This window comes from Macaca thibetana, chromosome 9 (assembly GCF_024542745.1).
Source record: "Macaca thibetana thibetana isolate TM-01 chromosome 9, ASM2454274v1, whole genome shotgun sequence".
NCBI lineage: Eukaryota > Metazoa > Chordata > Mammalia > Primates > Cercopithecidae > Macaca > Macaca thibetana.
Window position 1 is genome coordinate 14,459,774 of NC_065586.1, and position 15,839 is coordinate 14,475,612.

The window sequence follows — 15,839 nt, forward strand, 5'->3', positions numbered from 1 at the left end:
GGCCCCAAAATTATACAAAGTAGAGGCCCTGTACCCATCAGCCCCTACCCATTCCTGCATCCAGAGAGAACTGTTACCGACAGTTTGGTCTATGTTCCTCCACACTTTCTATACCCATATAAACATGCCACAATTCTGCCACACCCCTATTGACAGACATCTATTTGGTTTCCAATTGTTCACCATTAAAAACAATGAGGCACTGAGCCTCTGTGGACATTTATAGCTGCAAGCTTCTACAAGTAGTTCTGTTGGCTAGATTCATAGGAGCGGAATTGCTGGCTAAGCACCTGCACATTGCATATTTTGATGAGCACTGCCAAAGTGCCCTACAAAAAGGCTGCAATGATTTATATTCCCACCACCAGAGTATGAAACAACTCTGAAAGGTACATTTCACATAAACCACTAAATACATTCAAGGGCAGATAGGGCGAGTCCACATTCATTCCACATCTACCTGAACTCTGTACCTATGTATCAATAACTGAAGTCATTCCGTTACCTGGGAGAGCATTCAGCCAGAGGAAAGGTCTGGGGCTCAGACCATCACAGAACAATGCCTGCCCACTTAGCCAAACATCTCCTGGCCTCATTATTTTTCTTGAGGTACAGGGAAAAGCTGACTTGAATTTCAGCCCTTGTTCTTTTTTTTCGAGGGGGCAGACTCTCGCTCTGTTGCCCATGCTGGAGTGTAGTGACATGACCTCGGCTCACTGCAACCTCTGCTTTCTGGGTTCAAGCTATTCTCCTGCCTCAGCCTCCTGAGTAGCTGGGACTACAGGTGCGTGCCACCACGCCAAGCTAATATTTTTGTATTTTTAGTAGAGATGGGGTTTTGCCACATTGGCCAGGCTGGTCTCAAACTCCTCACCTCAGGTGATCCGCCCACCTGGGCCTCCCAGAGTGCTGGAATTACAGGCGTGAGCCACTGCGCCAGGCCTGAATTTCAGCCCTTGTTCTTTAATCTTGTAATCTTCTGGTTTGGCCTGCCTCATTTACATTTCTGGTTCAGTCATTTTTACCTGCATGGATTCGAACACAAATACTTGTATCCTTTATCTCTAGAACTGCCCCTGTCTTTTTCCATGCTGTACAGCAGCAAGTATTTATTGAGGAACTATTCATCTAGAAAAGCATGCCAAAAGAATGTCAGCTAAAAACCAGGAACGAGAAGCCACTGACTTCCAAATATACAAGCCAAAGAACCAATTTTAGGGATATGTTTAAGTAACTGACCTATTTATTCCAAAAAGTAATTTTTGTAGAGTACAGAATCTCTCTCTCTAAATAATATCAGAAATATTCTTAATTTTTTTTTTTTTAAAGACAGAGTCTTGCTCTGTTGCCCAGGCTGGAGCGCAGTGGCACCATCTCGGCTCACTGCAAGCTCCGCCTCCCGGGTTCACACCATTCTCCTGCCTCAGCCTCCCGAGTAGCTGGGACTACAGGCGCCCACCACCACGTCCGGCTAATCTTTTGTATTTTTTAGTAGAGACGGGGTTTCACCGTGTTAGCCAAGATAGTCTTGATCTCCTGACCTCGTGATCCGCTCACTTCGCCCTCCCAAAGTGCTGGGAGTATAGGCGTGAGCCACCGTGCCTGGCCCTTCTTAATTGTTTTTTTAAGGATCCCTTTAATAGTGATCTTTTAACCAAAAAAAAAAAAAAAAATCCTTTTGAAAGCTGCCTTTTTATACCACTGAGAACACCTATGGAAACTGAGAACTTGATGCAGGGTTTTAACAGACCTAGAGGCTTCAAGACTTTAACCTGAAACTAAGCTGGGTCCTAAAGACGGTAAATAGAAGAGTAGGATTATACACTAGAAAGAGCATAGGTTTCACAGTTAGAAGACCTGTGGGTGCTTGTTCTCTAAAGCAGTGACTTGGCCTTTAACATATAATCTCTAAAATGTAACTGGAAAAACTGTCTGAATTGCTATAGAGCTTTGAGCTAAATTTGTAGCTATGCGTAGCAAAGGTATAGTCTCCACATAAACTTGTTTTTATTTCCAAACACTATTTCAAAAAACTATTACGTGATCTTGAGATGATTCCTTAAACCAGTTACCCTGAGATAACTCACATGAGTGAGGGTAATCTGAAGATAATGCACACTGGGTTACTAGAAAGAGCACCGGATGAGACAAAATGTAGGAAGACTTGTTATAAACTGCAGAAAAGCAAACAGATTTTCATTACAACACCATGCAATAATCAAGACTGGTTATTCCTTAACCAAACATACATCGTATTGATGGGACGTATCCTACAGTTCGGCACTAAAATTTAGAAATAAAAACCCCAGTCTCTAAAAAGTATACAAAATAAAAGATGAATAAAAGGAAAGAAATGAGAAATTCTCGGTCTAAAACCAGTGTATTTCTAACAAGTTTGCTATGACCTTGAAAACTCTTAAGAGATAAGATGACATACATTCATTTGATTTTGAAGTCTGTCTTTTCTTTTTCTTTTTCTTCTTCTTTTTTAATATATTTCCAACCAAACCAAAATCCATCAAAGAAATGGGAGAAAAAGCAATAGGAAATTCCAGATGTTGCCACATAGGAAGTGGAAGATAGATGTGACTAAGTGATCACTTACTATGTTAAGCATTTTCATACAAGCTATTCTTTACTTTAAGTGTTTTTTTTCTTTTTTTTTTTTTTTGGAGACAGAGTCTTGCTCTGTCACCCAGGCTGGAATGCAGCGGCACAATTTCGGCTCACTGCAACCTCCACCTCCCATGTTCAAGCAATTCTCCTGCCTCAGCCTCTCGAGTAGTTGGGATTGCAGGCGTGTGGCACCATGCCCGGCTAATTTTTGTATTTTTACTAGAGACAGGGTTTCACCAGGTTGGCCAGGCTGGTCTTGAACTCCTGACCTCAGGGGATCCACCCGCCTTGGCTTCCCAAAGCGGTGGGATTACAGGTGTGAGCCACGGTGCCCAGTCTACTTTAATTTTTATAAGAAAGATATTATTATCTCCCACTTTACAGATGAAGAAACAGATCTCAAGAGGGGATACCTTGGCCAAGATCATAAGATAGGTAAAGTGAAGTCCTACCATTTCTCTCTGACCCCAAAGCCCACGTCCTCTCTACACCATAGTACTTTAGGGAAACCCAGCATTGTCTCAGATCAGTTGAGCTGGGCAAACAAGGAGAAGAAAGAACAGGCCAAAGACAGCATGGAAGAAGCCCTGTCTCTAAAAAATGTGGAAATAGACGCAACTGCACAAATCTGTAGCTTTTATAGCAATATGACCCAAACTACTAAATACATTTCTGCAGAATAATTCATAGCCTATAATTTAGAGAACACTTATTCTGCAAATGTTTGTTTTACTCTGACCTTTATTCTGAGTTGGAGCCCTTTCATAGGTTTTTCTAGAAGAAAAAGTTTGAGCTAAAATGTTTCTTAGAGAACAGCTAAGTCCCCTACCTTGCAGTTTATAGATAAGGGAACTGAGGCCAAAGAGGTGAAGATAATCTGAAAATCTATGAGTGACAACTGCTATTCTGTTTCAGAGCCTACTAAACTGACGATCTTTCCACCAAAATGAAGACATGATTTCCCAGGCAGGATAGGATGGCTTCCAAATTCTGTGGTCTATTTTAGGAACTTGATAGTCTCATTTTGCTTTGGCCGTAATAATACCAAATTCATATATTCTTCCTTCTATTGTGTGACAAAGGCAGATGGAAGCTAAAATCTTCTTTGCATTCAATTTAATATACATTAATCCAACAGCTTCCTAGTAATAATGCTGGGGATAAAACAGGAGTAAGCCACATTCCCACACTCTAGAGGGAGAAATGTATTTACAAATACTTCCTGGGATAGATAGGAGTCATTAGTTCTACTGGAGTGTAGTCAGGAAAGAGAATTGCCATAAAAATGCCCCCTTTATCCTCTTTAAAACATTTTTTTAACTAGGCCTCCCTGCAATAAATTACCCTAATGCTAAACTTGATTTGCGTTATCTTTCAGTTCAATGGGAGACCTTTCACCAGGGCTTAGCAAAGAGTGGGCAAATGAGCCACCTATAGTCCTGCGAGATCTGAAAATAATCCTAAATGAAGCTTCCTAGTTCTTAAACTGAAAAAGTGGCCTTGCATCCTCAGTTCTCCTAGTCTCCTATCCCGCCCAAATTACTTAAAAAGCAGAGCACACCAGCCCAACATCCAAAATGATTATGGCACAGATGGAGCTTGCAAAGTAGATAGAAGGTAAATGTTTTCCTGTCCTCCAAAATAACAATAAAGACTATGATAATAACCATTTAAAATGCTACTCAAAAACAAACCAAAACATGAGTGTCCTATCTACTAAGTCTAATATGGTTCTAGAGACTTCTCCCTGCTACTGACAAATGCTGGAGTAGGCAGTAATTACCTGATTCCTACACCTCCCTCAGTGTAAAGAGAAAATTCAGAGAGTTTAAATTTAAGAATGTATTTCTCTTCTACTTAGGACATTCTCTTCTATCCCTAATCCAGCCTCTTCCATCCAAATTTGGAAACAGGCATCCATTTCAGAAGGGAACCCGGGACTGCAGGAGTCTGGAAGCACTGCCGGCCACCGCAGTCACAGCCACCTGCAGGGGACCTGCCTCATGGAGGGATAACCCGGTTCTAGGATGTGAGAAGGAATAAGAAAGCCTTAACACAGGGCAAGAAATCAAAGAATCTTTGAAGCCTCTGTAAATACAATTAAAATTAAATATCATTATCTTAAAAGTCCTCTTAAAAAAAAAAAACAAACTATGCTCAAGAAACCATTTTACCTTTTTTGATTCATAAGAAGTTCTCTGTGAAGATCTTGATGGTTCCGGGAGGTTTTGACAGGATTGATCAGTTTCTGAGGCCTAATGAGTTCAGGATTGTCATCTTCTATGTAGTCTGGCTCGGCCATGATGCTTCTTGTAATGAGATATGAGTCCTTAGGGTCGATATCCTCAGGTGGGCCGTCTGAAAGAGAAAGATGAGAAATACTCATTTGCAGTTTTTGCCAAGGCTTCTCCCACACATGCAGAGGCCCACAGAGCTGTGCTCAGTATGCTAACACATGCCATCCTCCTGGGTCCACTCTGAGGTATCACTGATATATCTTCTAAAGCGCTTGGAATGTAACTGGGGTGGGGCAGGGAAGAGAATGGTGGCCTGGTCTTGTCTTGCCCATGACTAAGGCCAGGGAGCCCTGTGGCCTGACTTCTATCACTGCCACTGCCACACCTTGAGTTCCAGTCACAAAGGATGCTTCCTGCCACCCTGTCTCCGTATACACTTCAGAACAAGCACTTGAGTATGTCAGAAAAAAGAAAGTTCAAATGAAAATTCGAACACTGGCCCACGAGGGCTGCAGTCGGACACATGTGTCAGGAAAGCAGGGCCTACAAACTAAAGCTGGCCTCTTGCCTGTTGAACTGGAGTTTGTTAAATATTTCGCTGACGGTTATTGGTTATAAACCTGTTTATCAAACACAGAACAAAGACAGGATGGAATCAGTCACCCTCCACCAGATTCTAAGATGCCTAACCTTTCTCCTAGCCACTCAGCTGCATATTTACCTTATCTTATACACAGCATCACTGAGGCCAGTCACACAGGACTGAAACTGCTGTTTCACTGCCTGCTTCTCCCACCTCTGTGCCACATGTATTCCCCTGTTACAAAATACAAGGCCGGGAAAGGTAGCTCATGCCTGTAATCCCAGCACTTTGGGAGGCTGATGTGGGAGGATCCCTGAGGCCAGGAGCTCAAGACCAGCCTGGGCAATACAGCAAGATCCCATATGTTTAAAAAAAGTTTTAAATGCCCTGGGCATAGTGGTACATGCCTGCAGTCTCAGCTCCTCATGGGGCTGAGGTGGGAGGATCACTTGGACCTAAGAGTTGAGAGGCTGCAGTGGGCTATGATTGCACCACTGCACTCCAGCCTGCGTGACAGAGCAAGAGCAAGACCTCATATCTCTAAAAGAAAAAAAAAAAAAAAAAGAGGCTGGGCACAGTGGCTCATGTCTGTAACCCCAGCACTTTGGGAGGCTAAGGTGGGTGGATCACTTGAGGCCAGGGGTTTGAGACCAGCCTGGCCAATATGGTGAAACCTTGTCTCTACTAAAAATACAAAAATTAGCCAGGCGTGGTGGTGCACGCGGGTAGTCCCAGCTACTTGGGAGGCTGAGGCAGGAGAATCGCTTGAACCCGGGAGGCAAAGGCTGCAGTGAACCGAGATCACGCCATTGCACTCCAGCCTGGGTGACACATCGAGACTGTCTCAAACCAAACAAAACAGAAAAGGAAAGGGAATGAAATGTATATATACAGCCCCTCACATAACTTACTTTGGGACCCATTCTCCGTCTACACTGAGTCTGTGTTCCCAGGCTTACGTAAGTCCTCAAACCTGGCTCTGAATAAATCTAACTGCGATTTCTCTAAGTTTTAGCGCTTGTTGTTTCACTTGCTGGTCAATACGCACCGGACCCAGGTCCTTTATTGCTAATCCTTCAGCCTCAGCAAACCAATCTACACTACAAACATATCAATGCGGACCCTGCGCCAGTGGAAGAGGCTTCCAGGGCTCAGCACGGTGCTCGCTGCCTGTGACACTGGTCACTGTCTCCTTCCTTAAGCACCTTGTGGGCTTCATCCTGCTCGTATCCTTCCAGGCCCTTCCTCAAATGTCACCTTCTCAGAGAGGCCTGACTTCCTAGCCGCCCTGCTGAAAAGTATGACCCGGCCCCCAGCACCTCCCATGTTATGTTCCGTCCACCAAACCACAGCAACATTTTTACAAAGTGAATGTGAAAATAAAGAGAATGAAAATCCGAAGGCGAAGTCAACTGAAAAATCATGTAGCTGCAACGTTTGTTTAAATATCTTAAATATCACCGCATGATTAAGGCTCAAAATTATCAAACAATAAGGCATATATAATAAATTACACTAAACATTCCTCAGACACTATCTGCATTGATCTTTTAACAACAAGAATGCCTGCACCCTGAACTGAATTGAGAATTACAAACCTCGCAGAGGGTGACTCAGGGAACCCATCACAGCCAGCCTGATTTCAACACACTGTCCCATGGAAAAACGTGCTCCTCGGCAAAATCCTAAATGCACTACATACACCTCTGTGCAGCCACAAGTGTCTGAAAAAATCAACTGCAGTTTGATTCTAGTTAATCATAGACAAGAAGGCTACCCACTTCCAGAAAAGGCTATCTCTGCCCTTCACCATGGATAATCTCCATGACGCCAAACCCAAACAGACAACCGCCTCTGACCTTGACCTCGTTATTACAGTTCAAGGTCTGTAATGGGGAGGAGCTGGAGGGAATGTGACAGAAGAGCCGGCCAGTGATCAGCAGCGGGAAGAGCGCATGCAAAGGCCACAGGGTAGGAGGGTGCCTGGGGGGGGGATGAGAAACAGCAAAGCAGCCAGGGTGGCTGCATGGGAGGGAGGGATGGTGAGGATATAGAGTGTGGGAATTTCAACACCAGTGCTGGCATTCTGGTCCTCACCCTGAGGGCCATGGGGAGCCATTCCCAGGTTCTGAGCAGAGTAATGACAGTATCTGACTCATGAGTTAAAAGATTACTCCAGCTCCTAGGTTCAGAACAGGCTGCAGGCAGGCAGGCAGGCAGGCAGGGAGTCAGGGCGGCAGCTGCAAGGGTCATCCAGGTGAGAGATGCTTTAGACTCACGCAACAGCAGCACAGGTAGGCGGAGAGCCTGATTCAAGATGTATTTTAAAGGTAAAGTCTCTGGGACTTCCTGAAGGACTGGACACGAGGCGTGAAAAGCACAGAGGAATCAAGGATGACTCGGAAGTTTCTGGCCCGAGCAACCAGAAGGCTCAAGTTGCCATGACAGGAGGCTGAAAGAGCAAGTGGATCTGGGACGTGTCGAGTCTGAGATGTCTGATCGACATGGAAGAGGTGACAGCGAGAGGGCAAGTACAGTCAGCCCTCAAGCCCGGGTGACTTGCTCTCCTTTACCTGACTGACTGGCCCTCCGGCTTTGCCTGCCCTCCACTTTCCATCCCCTCCTCCTCTGTCCCGCGCTCCCACTGCTCCCTCAACTACAGACAGCACAAGATGCCCACTTCCAGCCTTTCCTGGAGGTCAGCGCTCGGGTGCAAACATGCCGTGGGCCTTGTTGCCAGGAGGGAGGTTGAGCTTCTAGTGTGTAGAAAGAAATGACTTCAGTTCTGAATCTAAGAAACATGCCTTAGCTTGGGACTTTTTTCTGACTTCTCTTTAGACTTAGTTGCTTGGAAGTCTTTCTTCTCCATAGCACCAGTGGGGTGAGGGGCACCCGAGCCTGTCTCCTATTAGAGAGACACAGTCACTGGGAGCTGGTGCAGGAGGGGACGGCTGTGGTTGACTTTTCAGACACTTGTGGCTGCACAGAGGTGTGTGTAGTGCATTTAGGATTTCAGCCCAGGAGCACGTTTTTCTGTGGGACAGTGTGCTGAAGTATACGTATATGCTGTCAACATAGGGGCAAACATCTTCCTTCTTTTTCACTGGTTTGTCCTTCTTCACAACTGGAGCTGGGAAAGGGAGTGCACAGGAGCGTCTCAGTCTGAGTTAAGCATGGAGACCTTAAGCCTGTCCTCAGAACAGGTGGCAGGGTCCCTGCAGCTCCTCATGCACAGGCCACAGTGGGGTCTGGGAAACAGTCATTTACTAACAAGGGGGTGAACGGGCCGGGAGCAACCCCCTCCTTGAGTCTCTGCACTCAGGGCAGTGGTGCTGGGAGAACCATGTGGGATCTGGGTTCCAGCTGCTTCTCAGTGACACCCCATCCTGGACCTGTGACTAGCACATGGCAATAACCATCACAATGACCTTCTTCAAAGCTCTCTTCCTTCTGCCAGCCGTCTTGCTCACTGCTACCAACGCGGGAAAGTACAACTCTGGTATAAGGGAACTCTTGCATCTCACAAATCCTATCTCCCAATCAAGCTGAAACCAATATTCTTGCTCTGCACATCCTTGCACCCCGCCTTCCTCCACCAGCCTGCTCACAGCAGCACTGCTCCCTCCAAAGGCATGTTGAGCCTTTTCCCACTGCAGCCCCAGACCTCCACAGAGCCAAACCCACACATCCGGCAGATCTAAACAAACGCCACATCTGCCCGGACACCTTCCCAAATTCCATGGGATGTTCTTTGTTCTCTTTTCCTAGTATTCGTCGACCACCACCTTTGTATTACAGCAACGTGGATATAAATCTTATCCTCTCTTCACTGCAAAGAACATGTCTGGTTTATGTTCCTATTCCTTTGACCCCTTGGACTTGTTCAATAAGTATTACCTAAATGAAGTAACAAAGGCATGGGCTAACGACAGAGGGTGCCCCGAGCCATCTGGATTCTACCACCACAAGGTACAGTGCAGAAAGTGGGGCTGAGCGGCCAGGTACATTTCCTCACTGGGCATCAAGAATCCAGGAGCCTGAGAGTAAAGATGTGGTAGAAATGTCTAGAGGTACAAGTACTTTGCAGGCAAATATTATTGACATGAAACATCGTTTCTAGAAATAAACACAAAGATAATCTTGTCACAGTCACTTCACTGGTCAAGTAACTTACTCAAAGTCATTTTTTTAAAAATGTATCAAGTCAATTAAGGAAAACCAGGACCAGCTCAGTGAAGGAGAAATAAAACTGGTTTGAGATCCTGGACAAAGTTTAACTTCCCTGACCCCCAGTTCTATGTGTAAAACGAATGTTGTAAAAATTGAGTAAAATGTGTATGCAAGGGCTCTCTCTAATCCCTGGCACAAACATGAGAACTCAACAGAAGCTATTATAAGCCCAACTATGTGACGAGCAACATTTCATACTTTATTTAGAGGCCTGGAAATCTCTGTATAGGAAACTCTACTTCTCTGGGCTTCGATTTCTTCAAAAATGTTACTTCAGTTGAATGACCCGCAGACTTTCTCACTGATAACATTCAATGGTTCTTGAACCCATTCATGCCACTAACATAAGAAGCTTCTGCAAAGTCTAAAAAGGTCTATCTATCACACTGCCAAGGTGCTGCATGAAGTTCTGAATGGCTCCAGTCATTCAGAGTAGGGCAAGAAACAGGCAGCCCTGATGACAAGGGCTTCTCGTGCTGTTCTGAACGGAGGGGACTCAACAGATTTTTAAGCTAATGAATAATAAAAGAGAATTGTATTTCAGAAGATACACTATGCACTGAAAAATGCTGCCTGATCAGAATTCTACCTTTAATTTCCACTAAGCAACACATGGAAGTCATTATTTGACTCTACTATCCCAGAGAATTGGGAAATCCCATGCTTACAGATGGATTTTGAGCCCTTGCTTTTCATGTTTTTCCCTTTCCAAAGTTCACTCTGGGCCCAGCTCTCTGGCTATCCCGGGTACTTCTGCTGACTGCTTTCCAGAGGTGAATTACCATTCCCTCGGAAAGCTTTCACAACTGGGCTGATAAAACGAACGCTGACCGTAGCTGGCTTGCCCCAGCAGACTGCTCTGGCTCCATATCTGCATATTTCTACATCAAACAGATACAATAAATTCAAAACCTAATCCTATAAGATTTAAAAATCAGAACTTAGAGATTATGCTAACTTTCATGGTTACCTAAATATTTAAGACCTAATTCTATCTAGAAGCACTAACACTTGAATCCTTTCTGAAACAATCTCTTGGCACATGGTAATGTGTACAGTTTACAGGTGTCTACTACCAACCAAAACGAAACAAACTTTTGAACTGTCATAACTTCTGGAAAGTTGAAAGTAATTCCAAGGTATTTTTGGAGAATCTGTTTCCTAAGCTGTCTCTAAGATTCTGGCAACCCTCTGGCAATACCCTGAGAAACCCAAGTTACGTAAGGTGGAGGCGGCAAACTCCAGACCAGGTCAGCCTGAAAACGGAAAGACACGGCTCGGATCCAAAGCCTCCCTCTCAGCACCCACAGTTCCCAGACAGGCAGGAGTCTGAGTTCCAGTAGTAAGAATTTTTACCAAAGTGCAGTTGGTTTCATCACAAACTCCTGACTTGCCTGGCCCTAAGGCAAACCTAAAAATTTCCATCTTAGACCAAGAGACAGTGGCATCACCTGGAAATCAAAGGCAACAGACAAGTGCCCAGGGGATTTCTGTGGCCACCAACCTGGTGCACCAAGGCTTAGAAACGACGTCCCACCAGAGTCTTATGTGTAAGTGCAGAAATGTTATTGTTTCATCTCTGTCAAGGCCCACTACAGCTGTAGGACAGTCCCCTGTGGCTTCCCAGGACGGTCATTTAAAATAATGACGAGCTCAACAAATTTGCTGCCAATATGCTGTTGTACAAATGCCAAACCGTGAGGCTCTTGGGAAAGTATCACATTCATTTTCTCATCAGTTTTTTCATCCCCCGAAAATGTATTTTTACAAATAAGGCACATATTTTATATTTAGAAAATGGCAGAGGAGGAGGGAGTGAGTAGAGTACTACGGAAGGCAAGAAATATCCGACAGACATCTGCCTACAGCAACCAGAAGCTGGCCCAAGTGAGGTGGGAACGACCAGTAGATGGCGACGGCTCCTCAACTAATGAGGTGTCCAGAGCCGGAATGGCAGGTCCGCTTTCCTTAGGACAGCCAGAGTGGGGCAGCCATGCCCGCTCTGCCCTCCTGCACTGTAGTCAAAGCACACCCCAAAAGCAGTTGGCCATTCTGAGAGATGTGGTGAAAGGAATCCATCCTGGAGCTGGTGTCCATGTCACCTGGGGGTATATGTAAGCTTCCCCCGTCACTTGGTCCTCATACGGCCCACGAGGTCGGGGTCATGACTCCCTAGTCTCCAAATGAGGCTGACAGTTTCAAGAGCATGGGTTAGATTGGGGCTCCCTGCATCTGCATTCCAGCTTCCTCACTTGCTCTAAGTGTGATCTTGGGTAAGGGCCTTCGCCGGTTCAACAACAGCAACAATGAAAAAGGACTGATAGATCTCACAGGGTTGCTATGAAGAGTAAATAAGAAATGCACCCACCGGGCCGTGGTGGCTCACACCTGTAATCCCAGCACTTTGGGAGGCTGAGGCGGGCGGATCATGAGGTCCAGAGATGGAGACTATCCTGGCCAACACGGTGAAACCCTCTACTAAAAATACAAAAATTAGTTGGGTGTGGTGGTGCGTTCCTGTAATACCAGCTACTTGGGAGGCTAAGGCAGGAGAATCACTTGAACCTAGGAGGTGGAGGTTGTAGTGGACTGAGATTGCATCACTGCACTCCAGCCTGGAGACAGAGCGAGACTTTGCCTCAAAAAAAAAAAGAAAGAAAGAAAGAAATGCACCAAACACAATGTCTACAACACAGTAAGACTTCAACAGATGTCACCTGCTATGAGTGCTGTCACTGGCAACGAGTAAGAATAAATTAGTAACAATAACGCTGTCACTTGCTGCCCAAGGCTACCCAGATTTGACCTTGAGTCTGTGTAATTCCAAAAGCAAGCTCTTAGGCACTCCATGGGCTGGGATGACGATGGAGGAATCAGGTTTGAGTTTAACAGAATGATTTCCTGTCTCTCAACAGGACGCTGGAAGCTTTCTAATATCACAGCTTTACAATCCCAAACAGAAAACATCTTGCAATGGATGACATTAAAGTTAGACGGGAGGCAGGAAAGATAAATTTCATTCAAACATATTAATATAAATGTTTTTTATAAGAATGTTTATGGCAGTGCCATTCATAATAGTCCCAAACTGGAGGCAACTCAAATGTCCACTAATAGTAGGATGGGTAAGTAAACAGCGGTGTGCTGATAAAGTGGAATTCTACCCAGCAATGAGAATGAACCAACAATTCTGCAAGCAAAGCACAGTTGAATCTCACAAATACAATGTTGAGCAAACAAAGCCAGATGCAGAAGAGTATATACTGCATGCGTCCACGTACATAATGTTCAAAACCAGGCAAAACCAACCTTTGATGTTAGGTGTCAGGATAACGGTTATTTTGGGAGTGAACAGACGGCAGTACAAATGGGGCTTCCAGGGTCTGGAAAAGATTGTTTCTGGATTATACAGATTCTGGTGACACAGGTGTGTTCCCTCTGAAAATTCGCCCTCAATCAGTACACTTTTTTGGTGCACGCCCCCCTCTGCATGTGTAAGAGTACATGTTCAACAGCTATTAAAATTACTATCAGAAATCACTTGGTAGCTGCTGCATTATGACAGTTCTGTCATTTCATCCATCTTAAACCGTGCACAACCCATGGGAAGTTATACAGCATAACGGAAAAAAGCATCAGGCTTGAAGACCACCCATCTTGAATGAGAATCCCTTGTTAGGTCACTCATCAATTATGTGATTTTATAAAATTATTTAACTTGAGTCTTGATTTCCTCAACTGGAAATCAGAGCTAATACACTTGCACGTGCAGAGTTGATCTCAGCATTCTCAAAAACTCATGGAAAACATCTACCATCCATAGTACTTGCCCACATGACAGAAGCTCAACGAAGTGGGCAAACAGTCCCAACAAACTAATTCAATACTCCAACTCTCTGTTAAAGTTCCATCAACATGAAAGTGAATGACCATATACCGCAAGTACACTAGTTTAGACAAAGAATAATGATGAACCCAGTCTTGGCCTCTGTTCATTTTTCCAGTGTGGACAGGAAGGGATGACAGAGAGGGAACAGGGAGGGAGAAAGTGTTGTGGAAGAAAGGTAATGACTGGAGCAGGATCTCACAGAGGCTTGTGCCAAAGTTGGGTAACCCAAGACCCAGCTGCTATCTGTCAGAAGAAAGTGAGGCTGATGGTCAACCAATGACAGTTTGGGTTGCTTTCCATGGAAACTAGCAAATTACTCCTGCAACTAAATTTCTTCAGCCTTACACCTCCCCGAAGTCTCAATCTTGGCTAAAAAGAGGCATTTTCTATATTGTCCAAATACATTATGATCAAAGCCAAAGTTAAAAAAAATAAAGCAGCTCTTGCATAATCTAGTTTTGCCAGGAAATTGGATATTCAAACAAACTTAGAAAAGACTGAAGACAAAATATAGAGAGAAAATGAAAACAAAAACAAAAATACTCTAGGGTGTGAGAACAAGAAGTCTCTAGATAGAAGAAAACTAATAGAAAATAAAAAGTCATTCAATTCCTAGCTCAGGGGAGGAGGTAAAAATGGTTTAAAGGGTGAATAAAATCCTTCAAGGGCCCACAGCCAACTATAACAGCCCCTTGTCTCGGCAAGAGGCTGATCCTTGGTGACTTTTTTCACTCAGTTGAAAGTCCTAGGACTGCAGATAAGACACAAAGCCCACAGCCTCACTTCCTCCCCTCCTGTGCAGATTCCAGAATTCCCTGGTAGACTGCAGAGCTACCCTCGTCCTGTGAGTAGTACGTGGTGGGAGGGAGGAATGTCCCCTGGGCTCAGCCAACAGCAGCACATCTATGGGAGAAACGAGAAGGGTGACCAGATGTCTGCCATCTTCACCGTATGGAGGTGACACACAGTCGGAGCCTGCTCTGCTCTGCAGCTCGGGGTGCCCCAGCCTAGTCAGTCCCATCTGAGGCCCCAAAGCACAGAATGTTTATCAACCAAACAGGTGCATTTGGGCTTATTCCCAGGACAATGGCTGGGCCTGAGAACTATTCTAGAGAAATTTCCCCCTGAGAAGGGCCTTGGCTAACGTTCCCCAGACCAACTGCTCCCCAGGCGCTGGCAGTGTCACTTGGCCTGTCAGGTGTTATTTCCGGTAAGAAGTGCCTGTGCCTCTGGCCCTCAAGGTCTGCCCCCAAGGGCTGTGATCAGTGGTCAATAACAGAAAACAAGTGTCATTCTTCAAATATTCACAGCAACAGCATGTTACTATCCACATGACAGTCCATACCCGGGGGACTTTCCTCAGGTCATCCAGGGCTCCCTTCTTTGGTGACACTCTCCTGGGCATCTCCTGGGTCTGGGGCCGGTGTCCATCTCCTTGCTGATGCAAAGGCAGCCCATGGGCCACCCTCCCCCTGTCCTCTCCCACCTTTCTGCCCACACTTCCTCTTCCCTCCCTTTAACGCCACCAGCAGCCCAGGCAGGTGGCCACAGCCCTGTCCTCTTCTCTCGGTCATGCCTCTGGAGACCCCACACACCTTTACCCCTTCTGCTCCATGAGCTGTTTCTGAAGTGTGTGTGAAGATCGTTCCTGTCTTCCCGAGCTCTGGCTCTGAAATACCAACTTCGCACTGGAATGTTCACCTCAGAATCAACAGACATCGAGTCGAGCTCCACCTTACTCACCATTTACTGAAGGCCTCCCGGGTGCCAGACACTGCCCAGGTGCTGGGAACGACACTCAAAGGACAGAGCCGACCCCACCCCAGAGGGCCTACACTGCAGCGGAAGTCATCCCAGGCAAATTTGAGTTGGAGCTATTGTTTCTCAAAAGCAACAGAGACGACAGCACACACATCATTCTTCAGCTGAGAAACAACCCCTCGCAGTCTTCCCTTAACTTCCTTATTTCTCCAAAAGGTTCTGTCTCACAGGTTTCAACCCTAAGTACAGAATCGATCATCAGTTCCCTTCCATAAACGCATCTGAAAATCATCCCCTATCACCAGCCGCTCATCCCTCATCCTAGGAATGATGCACTTGGTTTCTCCACGGCCTCCATCCCCCCGGCTGCCTTTCCCCCAATCCAGCTGCATCCTCAGTCAAATCCAATGAGCTAACTCATTTCATCAGATCAGGGCCACCGAGCTAAGCATCAGTGGTCACCTCAAGAGAGGGCGCTAAACTGCTTGGCCTTCTGTGGCCCCCTTCTCGATAGCGGAGTCCT

The 15,839-nt window shown here is 45.5% G+C and overlaps 2 protein-coding genes across 10 annotated transcripts in view; one reads left to right on the top strand and one right to left on the bottom strand.

Annotated features, from left to right (window-relative positions):
* HSPA14 (heat shock protein family A (Hsp70) member 14) overlaps nucleotides 1-15,839 on the top strand; it is a 691,631-nt gene that overhangs the window by 352,270 nt on the left and 323,522 nt on the right. The gene's annotated exons all lie outside the window — the stretch shown is intronic.
* FAM107B (family with sequence similarity 107 member B) overlaps nucleotides 1-15,839 on the bottom strand; it is a 253,351-nt gene that overhangs the window by 7,025 nt on the left and 230,487 nt on the right. For 7 of the 9 annotated variants that reach the window (XM_050803271.1, XM_050803275.1, XM_050803272.1 and 4 more), the window contains one exon: nucleotides 4,791-4,974. In XM_050803271.1, coding sequence (XP_050659228.1) covers nucleotides 4,791-4,974 — 184 coding nt within the window. Of the gene's footprint in view, nucleotides 1-4,790; nucleotides 4,975-7,034; nucleotides 7,214-9,333; nucleotides 9,442-15,839 lie in introns of those variants that run through there. The other 2 variants (XM_050803274.1, XM_050803273.1) reach the window with 2 other exon arrangements.